Source organism: Urocitellus parryii, chromosome 2 (genome assembly GCF_045843805.1).
Source record: "Urocitellus parryii isolate mUroPar1 chromosome 2, mUroPar1.hap1, whole genome shotgun sequence".
Taxonomy (NCBI): Eukaryota; Metazoa; Chordata; class Mammalia; order Rodentia; family Sciuridae; genus Urocitellus; species Urocitellus parryii.
Window position 1 is genome coordinate 131,270,480 of NC_135532.1, and position 14,841 is coordinate 131,285,320.

The 14,841-nt window shown below is 37.8% G+C and overlaps 1 protein-coding gene across 2 annotated transcripts; it reads right to left on the reverse strand.

Annotated features, from left to right (window-relative positions):
- Nucleotides 1–5,336: 5,336 nt before the first annotated feature.
- Nucleotides 5,337–9,177, reverse strand: Rpl22l1 (ribosomal protein L22 like 1). 2 transcript variants are annotated; one of them, XM_026394999.2, is made up of 4 exons: nucleotides 9,146–9,177; nucleotides 7,588–7,680; nucleotides 7,309–7,430; nucleotides 5,337–5,582 (listed from the first exon to the last, which is right to left on the reverse strand). In XM_026394999.2, exons 1-4 carry the CDS (start codon nucleotides 9,152–9,154, stop codon nucleotides 5,438–5,440), a joined length of 369 nt encoding a protein of 122 aa, XP_026250784.1. In that variant the 5' UTR covers nucleotides 9,155–9,177; the 3' UTR covers nucleotides 5,337–5,437. The 2 variants fall into 2 exon arrangements, with proteins under 2 accessions (XP_026250784.1, XP_026250785.1); XM_026395000.2 differs by having other exon boundaries at nucleotides 7,588–7,677; nucleotides 9,146–9,167.
- Between the last annotated feature and the right edge of the window lie 5,664 nt (nucleotides 9,178–14,841).

Genomic DNA, 14,841 nt, shown 5'->3' on the forward strand with positions numbered 1-14,841 from the left:
AGTTCTGCATAGATTTGGAAAGTGGGAATATTTGGCTCCTTTCATTTTGTTCTCAATCTTGGGGGCCTCCGCTGAAATGGGAGGAAAAAATACTCACTCTAAAGGCCTGTTTCATGTCTAAATGAAAAGTACAAGAGGGCTCAATAAGGAATCTTCCGTGCTGTGGGCCACCTCCCATGCCTGATTTTATTACAACATTGGGTCAGACAAACTTCTATAAGCCAGTGTGTGGGTATCAGGTAGCAAAAAACTGTAAGTAAAAAAGATTGGTCCTCCTGAAAATCTGAGTAGTCCTTAGGTTGATTCTCTAAGAAGTCAGTTGAGTGCACACCACTGAAAAAAAGGATTGCCTGATGGGTGGTTTAGAAACATTTTTAAGCTAAGGCGTTTATAGAGCATGAGCATCAAAGTTGGACTGATCTGGATTTTAATTCTGGATTTAATTTCAGTTTGGAAATTATTAGCTGTGTAACTACAAGTTGACTGTTTAGCACTCTAAGTCCTTGGTCTTCTGACTTATAAAAGAGGAATACTAGCTAATTTGAAGGGTAGCTAGCTGTAGAGATTAAATGAAATTTAGTATTAAGGCTTCAAAAACAGAAGGTTCTCAGTGAGCCTCCTCAGCCGGACATCCCTTTCCTGTTCTCTACTCCATTAACTCCTGCTTTTTGTTTGTTTCTTTCTTTCTTTTTTGGGAGGGGGGGTGGTTACAGGGGTGCTTAACCACTGAGTCATATCCCCAGCCCTTTTTATTTTTTTTTATTTTGAGACAGGGTCTCAATAAGTTGCTTAAGGCCTTGCTAAATTGCTGAGGCTGGCCTCTAACTTACAGTCCTTGTGCCTCAGCCTCTTCAGTCACTGGGATTACAGGTATAATCCCACTCTTCCTTAAAGAGCTCAAATTCTGTCACCTCTTCTAGAAGGGCTTTTGAGATTCTCCTATTGATGCATTATGTGTAAGTGCTTCTGAAGTATCTTGTGAGGTCTCTGCCACAGCATGAACCACACTAACCTTATGCTGTCTGCCCCCATCTTCAATTCTCCCATTAGAACTGAGGGCTCCTTAAGCACAGAAAGCATGATCAGCTCCACCCTCAGCTCCACAGACAGGGGAACATAGATTTGTAACATGTCCAGGCCCTGTAATTCCCACCATCCCATTTCAAAGAAATAGGAAAAAAGGAGTTGTATATTAATGTTTCTCTTTTGCGGGGGAAAAACTTACCAGTTTCATCATAACTGAGAAAGCAGGTCTCCAATCCCAGTCTGGTTCATTGAATCATAGAATTTTAGGGCAGGAAAAAGTTCAGAGTGCCTTATACTGGGGACAGTGTGTTTCAGGAAGCATATGTGTCTTAAAAATACACACTTAAGGGCCGGGATGGTGGCACAGTGGTAGAGCACTTGCCTAGCATGGGTGAAGCACTGGGTTCCGTCCTCAGCGCCACATAAAAATAAATAGGGGTATTGTGTCCATCCACAACTAAAAATATTTTTTAAAAAATACACATTTAACATTATGAGTTTATATTCAGAAAGTTTTTGTTTGTTTGACTGTTTGTTTTTTCTTTTAAAGACCTTTACTTTTTCTGTTTGGGGACAGAAAGCCCCAGGAACCTTGGTGAGTGGGGATTTACATATCAATCCTACCATGGATGGCAATCAGAACTGGGAACATGGAAACATGAGGCACTAAGAAACAGACCTATTTCCAGTCACCTCACGTGAGCCAAGTGAGGGTGAAGAGGAGTGTTCCAGGTCACACTGCTGGGAAGCAAGGAGGACAGGATGTGTGACCCCCAGACAGTGCTCTTCCACTGCACCATGACCTGGCCTGAGTGTGGGAGGAGCCCTGGGGGAGGAGGCAGAGGTGGGTGCCCACCATGAACCTGGGCAAGCCTGTGAGTCTGAAACTCAGATTCTTCATCTGCACAGTGGGAAAGATAATATTCTGCCACACAGGCATGGGGGATTAAAAGAGAAGAGAAAGCTTTTTTTTTTTTTTCTTTCTTTCTATTTATTCTTTTTAGCTATACATGACAGTAGAGTACATTTGACATATTATACATACCTGGAGTGTAACTTATTCTAATTAGGATCCCATTCTTGCAGTTGTACATGATATGTACAGGACAAATGAGCCAGTTTGAACAACAAATAAATTGGGGTGGGGATAGAGAGAGGGGGAAGCTGAGCCTTTAAAGCTTTAAGAGATATCATTTAATTGCAACCAACAACCTCATCACAACCCTAATTTGCACAAAGTTAAGCCATCAACAGATATTTAAGGGAATTTACATGCTGATTACGCATTAGATAATAGAAAAAATTATTGTTTAATGTGTTATTAGTATGATAATGGTATGTTAGTTATGTTTAAAGAGTCCTTACATTTTAGACACTAAAATTTAAAGATATAAGCACAAATTTATGGATGAAATTATATGATGCTAGGAATTTGCTTTAAATGAAATCTGGGGTGTGGGGAGTTACTGGGAACATAGACTAAACGTAGACTATTTTATATATAATTGAAATGTTCCATAATATATTGTTAAAAAAGAAAACCAACAAAAAGTTAAAAATAAAACAAAAAAAAATTTCCCAGTTGATGACAGATAGAACCCAACAAGATACAGAAAATCTGAGAATTTCAGTCCTTCAAAGTAAAGTTGGCTTCAGAACTGTGATGTTGCATGCCCAGAATGCATAGTCTAAGGAAGAGGTTTCTCTGAATTCCCCTAATTTCTTGTCATGGACTAACAAAATACTGAGGTCATTCACTTATAATATAAGTCTGATCTGGACAGTCTCTGCTCACATTAGTAGCTCCCAGGAAATGCTCAGGAAAATCACTGGAGCTCCAGCAGTAGCCTGCAAATATCCCCCTAATTGATACCTTCTCAGTGGTAGCCAGCCTCCAAGAGGGCCCCATGGTGAGTCCTTCTCCCCACATGCATACTCCTAATCAGTCCAAGGTTGGTGTTCCAAGGTTGGTCTGTGGGATCCATAAAATAAAGCAAAAGGGATGGTATGTTGCACTTGAGATTTGGTTATAGACCCTGCAGCTTCCATTGTGGTCGTTTTCTCACTCTTGCTTTGGTCACTTGCTTTGAGGAAAACCAGCTGCCATGACCTAAGCAGCTCCATGCAGAGACACATAGCAAGGAACTGAGAGTTCTCCAGCCAAAGGCCTTGTGAGTAGGCTTGAGAGTGGATATCCAACCCTAGTCAAGCCTTTTCCTTAAAGGGCTAGAGTTCATAAGTCAGGATTTGCAGGCCATATGGTCTCTCTTGCAACTACTCAACTCTGTCATTGAACACAGTATGAAAAGTATTGGGCATGGCTGCATTCCAATAAAACTTTATAAAAACAGGCAACAGTTTGCAGGACAGCAGCCCAGGTCCACAACTTGACTGTGACTTCTTGGAGCCCTGAACCACAGATACCTAGCTCTTATTCTTTAAGAACCATGTAGTTTAAGCTACATTTTAGTGTGATCAGTATCTAATACAACACATGGTGTTTCCCAACACACTCCCTTTTACTTCTCTAATTTCACCTCTTTCTACTCTCCACCACTCATTTAGCTCAGATCAAGGAAGCCTCCTTGTAGTTCCTTACATAAACCAGGGCATTCTTGCCTCAGGTCCTTCATTCTTATTCATCTCTATGCTTGGAATGCTTCTCCCCCAGAAGCATTGGATTTGGTATCCTTTAGGTCTATACTCAAAGGAGCCTTTCTCTTAAAGCTATACTACCCCTATTTACTAATGCAACACACCTTTCCCTGTCTCCTTTTTTTTTTTTTCACAGCATTTATCACCATGTAACAAGCATTTTGTTTAAGTATGTGAATATCAGATGTTTTTGAAAGTTAATGGTGGGCAGGGGAATGAGAACAACAGTTGGTCTTTGATGAACGATCTTCCTTTTTTAAAAAATGTTTTCAGTTGTTGATAGATCTTTATTTTATTTGGGTGCTGAGACTTGAATCCAGTGCCTCACACACGCTAGGCAAATACACTACTGCTCAGACCCAGCCCCAGCCCAGCCCTTCTCTATATTCTTCAAAGGCAGTTTTCATCCAATTCCAAACCTGACCTTTTATTTCACCTTTTGCAGAAGTCTATGAAGATCTTTTCACCCAGGTTCATCTGAGTTCTAGATCTATGTATATCCAACCTCCTGCTTGGCATCTTCTAGGTATCATAAATGTACCTCTAACTCAACATAGCCTAAATTGAACTGTTTTCCCCCTAAGCTTTCCTTTTTCCATTGTGACCAAACTTGGTAAATGGCACCATCTAATAGCGTACATATGAATGACTCTTGACACTTCTCCCTTCATCAATGCATGACCCATGAGATGATCTGAATCCTCCTCAGATTCCCATGTTGAAACTCTCTAAGTGATGGGAACTGTGGGAGATGACAAGGTCATGAACCCTCATGATTAGGATTACAAATACCCTTATAAAAGTTTTTGTTCAGTACTGGGGATTGAACCCAGGGTCAGGCTACCACTGAGCTTCATCCCCCGACATTTTTGTGATCCAACTACCTCAGCCTTCTGAGTCACTGGGATTATAGGTGTGCACCACCACACCCAGTAGTTTTAAATAAAAACTTATCACAACCTGGAATCAAGATATATTTGGTAACACAATTTATTGGCACCAGGATCCCACCCAAGTATCAGGCACTATTACCTCAGGTTTAACATAAACAGGCACATTAAACTTGTCAACATTCAACCTCCTAAATTTTGCCAAATCATTCTGCTTAAATAGCTTCTAAAGGCAACTGGATTTTAAAGACCATTTCATTTTTAGAATGGGAGTGGCACAGTACTTTGAGAAGTATGCTAAGAAAGTAGCTTTAGGGGGTTGGGGGTTCAGATCTGAAGCACCTTGATATACAACCGCTAACAGGTTGAGTAAGAATGCTGTTCACCCATATAGCCTTTATGCTAATTAGCAAAGAGCATTCTCTGAAGCATCAGGCTTTAATAAATAATTCAATAAACACTGAGCACCAATCTGCAATAATTATTCTAGGCACTCAGGACAATATTTATTAACTGCACAAAGCAGCTGAGACTGTCAAGAGATCTCACTTTCTAATAAACAAAACTATACGTAATAGGGCTTCTACATTATTTTTTGCACAACATCATTTTTACCAAAGACATCTGTAAAAGCAATGAAATTCTGGAAATCCTGAAAGCATGCTACTAAATATGAACTTTAAAAAATACTTATAGAAACTAAAGAAAAATCAAAATCGTGTAAACAGCATACTCTTACAATAAAAGAATGAGACAGAATTTGAGAACAAATTTTTTATTCAATGATAGTCCATATTTAGATGTTTCTTTTTCATGTACATTTCATTTGTTTTATTAAAAAGTAAAGCCCTAAAAAGGGAGACCAGTTAGTCCTCAGACTCTGATCCATCTTCATCTTGACTAATCTGGAAATAACGAAGTTCGTAAGTCTCCTTGTCAGATGCAACCACACGAAGCCAATCACGAAGATTGTTCTTCTTAAGGTATTTCTTAGTAAGATATTTCAAATACCTTTAAAATAAAAAACAAAAATCTCATTAAGAAAATCCCTGTTATGAAAAGGCTTAAGACATCCTTTGGCATATTCATTTTTTGTTTTCCTAGTTCCTCCAAAAATTGTCCTTTCATTAACACAAAGCACTGTGTAAGGTTGCTTGGGATATAATCAGTAGTTCATGCCCTATGAAACTCTCTGCTCCCATCTCCCTAAAATAAATTTTCTTTACATTGGAAGCAAATATGTAGGATTGCAATGGTAGCTTCCTTTTCATTGTTACTACCACAGCCAATGAAGCACTATACAATTTCCCTCTTCAAATACATCATTTACATGTATTTCATGTTCCCTTCACCACCACAATCACTTTCCACCCCTTACTCTAAAATTCAACCTTGGACCAGCTGGCTGCAACCTGTCAAAAATCCATTTACAAATTCAAGGTTTTGTTTTGTTTTGGTAGCAGAGATTGAACCCAGGGACACTGAGCCACATTCCCAGCCCTTTTTCATATTTTCCTTAGAAACACGTTCTTGCCACTTTATTCAGAGCTCAGGGAGTAAGTAGCTGAGGCTAGTTTTGATCCTCCTGCCTCAGCCTCCCAAACTGCTGGGATTACAAGTGCATGCCACCTCACCCAACAAGTTCAAGGTTTTTGAGAATCTTTCATCTAGCATCTATGTAGGTTTTTATAAAAAACAAAAAGCTCTTGGCATGGTCTAAATTTTTAAATTGCAGCCATTCCTTTTCATTACACAACAATTCAAACTACCAAACATTCTTGCTAAGCTTTACTACTCTTTGCTAATGCTGCTCCTTCTTTTGGAATACCTCATTACACAGGCCAAATTTTCAGATTAGCTCAAAACCTCAGCTGACATGCATGGCCACCATTTTAGTCCAAGTGACCACTAGCTCTTTCCTCAACACCAAGTTCACCAACCCACTCCTTTTTAGCCACAATGACCAAAGGCTTCCCAATACAGACCAAAACCCAAAACCCTTTCTATGGCTTAACCCTATATTCCAGACCCATCAGCCTCTATTTTTTTTGTGGTGTTGGGGATTGAACCCAGGGCCTTGCAAGCACTCTACCAAACTGAGCTATATCCTCAGCCTCTTCATCATTACTTTAAATCTGTCAGACTTCTCTCATTCTGCCTTTAACAATTCCCTTATGTGCAAGGATAGCTCACTCCTGCATTTCATTTGGGTGAGGTGTTTTATGATCACCTTATTCAAACAATGACTACTCTTAGGGTCATTGTTAAGTCACCCATCCCTATGATAATGTTGTCTGATAGTGTTTAATATTTGTGGAATACACAAGAATGAAAATTGGTAGCAAGATGTTAAAAATTGAGATTTTGCCTTTGACTGGATGCCTCTACTATATAAGCCAAAACCTTGATGAGAAAAGGTCATCACTGGTAAATTGGGACATTTCTTCCAAGTACATATTAGACATATTTCTTATAACATATTCACTGTAATTCACGTACAAAGAACCTTGGATATGAGCTGACTATATCTAGCATTAGATAATGACAAAACACTACAAATAACTGGCACTCAGAAACTAATATACTTTGAATTCATATAGCTCTTTAAGATCAAAATATTTTTCATATTATCTTGCTATCATCAACATTTATTCTTCATTAGGAACAGAATTCTAGGATTACATAATCTATAAAACACTTCACAAACCACATTAAAATTTGCAAAACAAGTACCAACCTCTTTGAGAACTGTTTCTCAGAAACAACTGTGATTTTATTCTTGAAGCGTTCAATGTGAACAACATTCCCGAGATTTCCAGTTTTCCCATTGACTTTAACCTTCTCCCTCAGAAATTGTTCCTATTTTAAAACAGAGAAAATGCAAAACTAGGGAAGAAAACCCTAGATATTCACTAGGGAAGGTACCCTAGGAATAGAGCTCAGGTTAATGTCAAATATTGCATATTTAAATTGTTATCAATAACTATACCATCAGAACAAGTAAAACAATACCTACAAAATTTCCAGAATCAAAAATCCCATCTTCTACAGGATGAGTAAGGTCCAAATTAAACTTCCAAGTGGTCCTCTTAGGCTTCTTGTCTTTCTGCTACAAAATTTAACAAAATCACGATGCTACATGACAATTTATTCAGTTCATAATAAAACTTCAAGATTAATTTCGACAGAATTTTCCCTTTTTGCTAGACATCTCATAAGCACAAAACAGAAAACCTTGAAACACGGTAAGCTATTTTCATTAGAATGACTCCAAAGAATCCAATTTTGACTGTAGCTGAAAAAGGTGAAGGAGTGTCTACTTCCTATTCCAACTTACAGCTAAAACGCCCACCTGATATTGATTTGAACCTTTAACCAAGTTCAATTGTTCAAATGGTCAAGAAAAGACTTTATGGGCTTTGCTTATTTTTCAGACACCTCATATTCACATTAAACTACCAGTGTTTACTACAAAACAAGCACTGGTTTACTGCTAACCTCCCACAGGAGGTTCACCCACTAGCCCTACCTCAGTTAAAAGCCAGAGAATTCTACCCACCAATTCAAACGTTTTATTACTGAAAATATGGAAAAGAAGATGCAGAGAGGGGGAACCTTTATTTGGTGGTTCTTTAATTGTAATAAATCAGGACCACATAAGCAAAACATGGCTAACAAAATACACCCAATAAAAGCAAATAATAAATTAAAAAAAAATTAACATAGAATGTCCTATCCAAATTAGATCCACTCAGATGGATATCAAATATTATCATCAGTCTGCTTTTTCAGGAAGCCTGGTAACTTGTGCTCCATCCGGAATATGTAAAACTTCGAATCCGGATTAGTGGGTGCTGGGGCTGACTTATTCTTGGCCAAATAACTAACATTCCTATTAAGGCAAATAACTTGGGAAATGCATATAATTTCTGTACAACCTAACAATTAACTTACAGCTCCTCTGGGCATTATTCAGTTCTATCTAACCTAGCATTTTTTCTTAACAATCTGTGTTAAACTCCCAATACAGACATTAACTAGTCAATATTCTTTAGGACAATTTAACATCTTGTCTTCTTATTAGTGTTTTAAATTTGAAGAACAATATTTTTTTTTATATTGCTGGAGCGTCATCACCTTTTTCAAAAACTGCTTGGAGAAACTTCCTCCCTAAACTACTTCTAAAGTTTTCGGAAACATTGGCCGCCGCAGCTCCTTCGGGCAGAAACAGCCGCCAGACCTGCCCGATCACCAACCTCTCCCCTTCCTGGCACAAATTGGCCACAGCGTCACCAGAGCCAGCAAGACATGGTCCAGCGCCTGCTCGTGGTCGTGCCTCCCTCCTCCCGGCATTTTAAGCCACTTCCCGGCCCAGGTACAGCTCCACCTCCAGCAGACCGCATGGCAGCCATGGGCGTCTCAAAAACCAACTAGGTAGCGTTGGTGTTTTTGATAGTGTTCCCGACCGGGTGTATTTCTTCCCTCTCTCTATCTCTAATGAGATGTCCCCACCAGCCAGAAGTTAAGAACCTTCCGCACCGCCAAACACTCTCACCAAGACCCGCCGTACTCACCGGCGCCATCTTGACAGCCAGCAGCGTGATCAGAAAGGGAGGGAGCGCCGCGCGACACGTATTTATACCCAGACGCTGCGTCACACGCCAAGAACGTAAAATCACCGCCTCCCGGAACAGGACGTAGGGAGGAGCGCGGAGGCCAGTAACCTCGGAAACCGTGGCTGTGGCCCCAGGCGAGTAGCCTCTGTTGGCGTCAGGTATTCAGGCGCCTTCCAGCGGTCGTGGTCGAAATGTTCTCCGGTTTGGCTCCTAAGGAATTCCTAGAAGCCCACAGACCACGGGGATTTCTGCAGTTAACCTGTGGTTACTCCCAGATGAAATCACACAAGGAATGCTGGAGTCATCTTTTCACGAATCACCTGGACCTTCTGTGCAGTCAGGGCAAGGCAATGTTTCGGGTTGATTAGGGATCGTCTCTCATATTGCAGTTATAAGACTTCGCGGAAAAGTTATTTGTATTTTGTCTGTTGAGGGAAATCGGTGCTTCGGAGAGCCAAAATAAACTCGGTTCTCGGAGGGAAAATCTAAGGGAAAAACGCGTGGTGTCTACTTCTTGTTTGAACATTGGGTATAAATTATTCTGTTTTATTCTGGTTTCTAGAGGTAACTCCAAGTCTACTATCTTCCATCTAAAATGCTTCCCAGTTAATATTCAATGAATATCTGGTGGGGACCATCAATTTGTACAAGGCACATAAGGGTGGAGGTATCTTGATGATAAAGGGAAAAAACAGTTTTTGATTTTTGTAAGATTCTAATTGATGTTAGATCAGAAAAGTGGTATGCCTCTCAGTATTTAACAGCCATACCTTTTTTGTGGAGATGAAGCTATTATACCTTTAGGCAGGGATAAGAGTGGAATGGATTTTTGTTAATTTAGAAAATGACCCTAGAAAATGATAATTGTGTTTGTCCTTTATACCAGCAATTAGTTATAGTGGAAACAATGCTTTAATAAAGCACGCAGAGACTGATTAGAAGAAATTCCTAGGAAAAATCCATTTCAACAAGAATTTTTAGTTGTTAATCTCAAGAACCACAGTAATTTTATTTCTTTTCCAAACATTAAAGGAGAGGGGGACAAATGCATTTTCTTCTCAATGGCTGCCTAAGCTACGGAGCAAAAATGATCCTTGCATTATTGGATATTTTTAAAAAATCATTAATTAATGTGTGTATGATTTTATTTTACTTTGACAGCTTTCTATGTCATGACAATAAACTCCTTAAAAATGATTAAGCCATTTGCACAAAGGGGATGTAAAAAAACCAATATGTGTCAAATAATTAATTAGAATTATGATGGGGGAAATGTTTTCTTTTAATTAGGAAAAAGAAAAGCTAAGAAAAATATTAACCAGAAATGTACAGATGGGAAGATTAAATGTTGTAAATAACTCAGTTCTTTTCAAACTGTGGAATTTTTTCCACATGGTATATATTAACTGTAGCAACATAATCAACATCTCAGTTATTTTTTATTTTGAAAGAAGACTCTAAAACAGATGTAACAATGTATGGAAAGATCCAAAAATGAAGTGGCCTTACCAGATATTTGAATACAAGGTACAGATATACTTCTAATATAAACTTCAGTCATTGTATCTACATGATACTAAGAGCCCAAATAGATTAGTTTTTAAAAATACAGTAGGACAATATCATAGATTACATTGTTAGAAAATCCCTCAATATGTAGCTACCTTTAAGAAATGGCTAAATAGTTTTATAAATAACATTTAATGTATAATAAGCTGGTAGAAAAATAAAAGAATATTTTGGAGGTTAAAATGGCAAGCCATGCTTATTTGTATTTGGAGTTTGAATTAACTCTACCCAAATAGCATGAAAAAGGTTCAAACTAAAAATCTAGTAATGTGTGCTTGGATTGTTAGTTCCAGGCAGAGGTAAACACAAATGCTTTCTGGAGAAATACAGTTTTAAATCCAGGCACAAAGAATTCTCTGAGAGGAACTTGTAGAAATATGAGCTAACCGTTTTGTTTTTTTTAAATCACAAAAACATAGGAAAACTATATATATGGAAATACTTACATATTTCCTTAATATGTAATTAAATAATAGCTATACACTAATTATATGGTATTATATACTTTGTTAATAACTTTTTTTGAGTATGTTTTAAATGCATCCAGAAAATTTTCTGAAAGAACACAAATCAAATATTCATGAATGAGGACCTCCCATTTGATAACTGTTTTACGCAGTGTTCTCTAGAGAAACACAACTGGGAATTGGCTTACATGATTATGAAGGCCAAGAAATCCTCCACCATCTTTTGTAAGCTTGCAGACAATGAGAAAAACTAGTGGTGGAATTCTGTTTGATTCCAAAAGTCCAAGAACCAGGAACTCCTATGTCCATGGGCAGTAGAGGACAAATGTCCCAGTTCAGGGAAAGAGAGACCACGTGCTCTTCCTCCATCTTTTTGCTTTATCTTGGTCCTCAATGGACTGAAGTGAGGTCTATTCACATTTGTGTTACTCTTCCCTACTTGGCTACTGACTCAAATGTTGATCTCTTCCATGAATAAAAATCAACCCCCAAACACTATTAAAATCAGACCCACAGAGACTGTGTATATTGAAACTATAGGATACAAAATATAAAATAAGCATTTTTAATATTTTAAGAGCTGAAAGTATTCAAAATATAAGGAAACCCAAGACAATTAAAATTTGCCAGCATTTTAAAAACAACTGAGCAACAAAGAACTTCTAGTAATTAAAAGTAGAAAAACTAAAATTAGAAGTATTTGAGTTAAACAGGAGAGTAGACATAGCTGAAGGGAAAACTAATGAATGGGGGCATTTACTTAGACTACAACCTAGAAAATGAAAGAAAAAAATCAGGGCATGGTGGTGCATTCCTATAGTCCCAGCTACTAGTGGGACTGAGGCAGGAGGATCTCTTAAGAGACCTTAAGTTTGAGACCAACCTCAGCAACATAACAACATATTGAGATTATGTTTTGATAAATAAAAAATAAACAAAACAAGAAATGAAAATTAAAGAAAAGTATAAAAGGTAGACTAAGAAGACAAGGATATTCAAGTAAATTTGTTCCAATTATGTCAACTGGGAGATCTAGAAGGACATAGTAGAGATAATGGGGGGGGGGGGGGAGAGTGACAACTACATTGATAGGTAATGGCTGAATTATCAAACCCAGAAAGCCAAGTGAACCACAAGTGGGATAACTTTAGAAACATTTTAGTGAAATTTCAAAACACAAAGGCAAAAATTTATTTCAAAAGAACCCAGAGAGGAAAAAGACTAAATATCCATTAAAGGAATTATACCAATAACTGACTTCACCTCCACAACCATGAAAGCCAACAAGGGAATACTATCTTCCTGGAGCTTCTAAGTATAAGCTATCTTTCACGAATAAAGAGGCATTTATGACATCTTCAGATCATAAACTTTGAGTTTGCCACTAACTGATCCTTAGGAAAGAATTCTGAATGATATACTTCAGGAGAAGGAAAATAATCCTAGAAGGCCCAAATGCCACAAGAAAAGGTAAACAAAGAAAATGACTAATTTGTGAGTAAATATCAGCGATGTGTACAATAATAATTATATCTGCTCTATGGGCTTAGGTGCTGTTTCTGTTCTGTCTTGAACTTGATGTTTATATTATCAAATATGTTTGTTTTGTGAAAACTCATTAAGCTGTAAATTATGATCTGCCATTTTTCTACATGTTACATTTCAATTAATAACTCAGATTTTACTGTATGCCAAAATATGACAAAATAAACGAAATAAGAAATGCCTAGAAAATGACTTTTCATCAGCATTAAAAAAGAATAAAATTATGGCATTTGCAGATAAATGGATGGAGTAGGAGAATATCATGTTAAGCAAAGTAAGCCAATCCCCCCAAAACCAAAGGCTAAATGTTCTGATAAGTGGATGCTTATCCATATTGGGGGGGGGCATGGGAAAAATGGAAGAACTTTGGGCAAAGGGGAGGGAGGGGGAAGGAGCATGGGGACAGGAAAGATGGTGAAAGGACATAGACATCATTACCCTAGGTACATGTATGACTGCGATGCTACGTCTTGTACAACTAGAGAAATGAAAAGTGCTGCAATTGTGTACAATGAAAAAAACTTTTCAGAATTTACAGAACAAACAGGATGTCTGGAGATTTCTATATCTTTTAAATGAATTAACTCTTTTTATTGTTGGTATTGGGAGTTGAAACCAGGCATGCTCTACCACTGAGTTCCACTCTCAGCACTACCCCCATCATTTTTAATTTTGAGACAGGGTTTTGCTGAGTTTCCTACACTGGCCTTGAATTTGTGATCTTCCTGCCTCACCCTCCTCAGTTGCTAGGATTACAGCACTTGTTTTCATTCACCACCATACTTGGCAGAAATGAATTAAGTTTTTAATTAAAACCTTTCTATAAGAAAAATGAACAATAGCTTGATTAGTGAATTTTGTCAAGCAACTGAGAAATATATCAGCTTTATGACCAAATTCCTATTCTGTTTTCCTTTTATTCCAATTCAGGGGAGCATTTACCCAGTTTCCTGTTCTCCATTGAAAAATGGCTGCTCTTAGGGTGTTAGCTCCCTTCCACTTTGATATTGTGAACCTGTGAGTGTTGGTAGGAAGGTTCCCACAAACGACCCATGCCTCTTTTCAGAAAAGCCCTGGGGTAGAAGTAAAAATGTGTAGGGAGGTGCTATCAAGTTTCATCTGCACAAACCTGGTTGCTACTGCTTCTCTTAAGTGAGCAGTTCAGAAGTACATTCCATAGGGCTTCATGGAAGATCCCTGTCAGGATTAAGCCTCAGTTTTTGCTAGTACATTATATTTGCTTCGGTTCCCTCCCAGTTCTTCTCAGTTCCTTACTTCTTCTACCTGGGATTACTTCCTAAATTGATCAACTGCATAGAGCCAATAGGCAATGACACCAATTTTACATAAACTCAGATAACAGAAAATTAGACACACCTAACTCATTTTATTAGGTCAACATAACCTTGACACTTAAAGCTAAAGGACAAGGATATTTCAAGAAAGGAAAATTGTTACATTCAATACACACACCCCATAGTCACAGATAAATTACTAGCAAACCACACCCAGCAATATATCATGTATGAGACTGGGCAATCATGTTATTTTTAGTTGATAGTATTATATCTGTACAAAATTTAAAAGAATCTACAGATAAATGATCAGAATTAGTTTGTGAATTTATTAATATTCCTGGATGCAAAGTTTCTGTACTAAAAACCAATTACATATCTATTAATCAGCAATAAATTAGAAAATGGAATTTTAAGAAAGTATCATTTCCAGTAGCACAAAATTTATAAAATACCTAAAAGGTAATAAAAGATGTGAAAGATCTCTCTATGTATATAGTTGCTTAAAAAATGCTAACATTTAGTCAAACAGCACTCTGGAGTTATCTGTCATCCCTATATAACTATATGTCATCCATGTATGTGTATAAATATGTATGTATACATACATATATATGCATACACAACACACACACACACACATACACACACCCACACAAGATATATGGGGGAGCGGACTAAAGAATTCCCAAGTCAGTAGAAGTATGCTCAATGCTGACAAGTTGAAAGACCCAATATACTAAAGATGTCAGCTTTCCCAGATTGACTTGTAGATTCA

Bases quoted from the DNA above. Each gene is read 5' to 3' on its own strand.
- Rpl22l1 (XM_026394999.2), bottom strand. The intron at 7,431-7,587 runs GTAGGTATTGTT...GTTTTAAAATAG, and splicing joins TTTTTGATTCTGGAAATTTT to GAACAATTTCTGAGGGAGAA. The intron at 5,583-7,308 runs GTTGGTACTTGT...TTTATTTTAAAG, and splicing joins GAGAAACAGTTCTCAAAGAG to GTATTTGAAATATCTTACTA.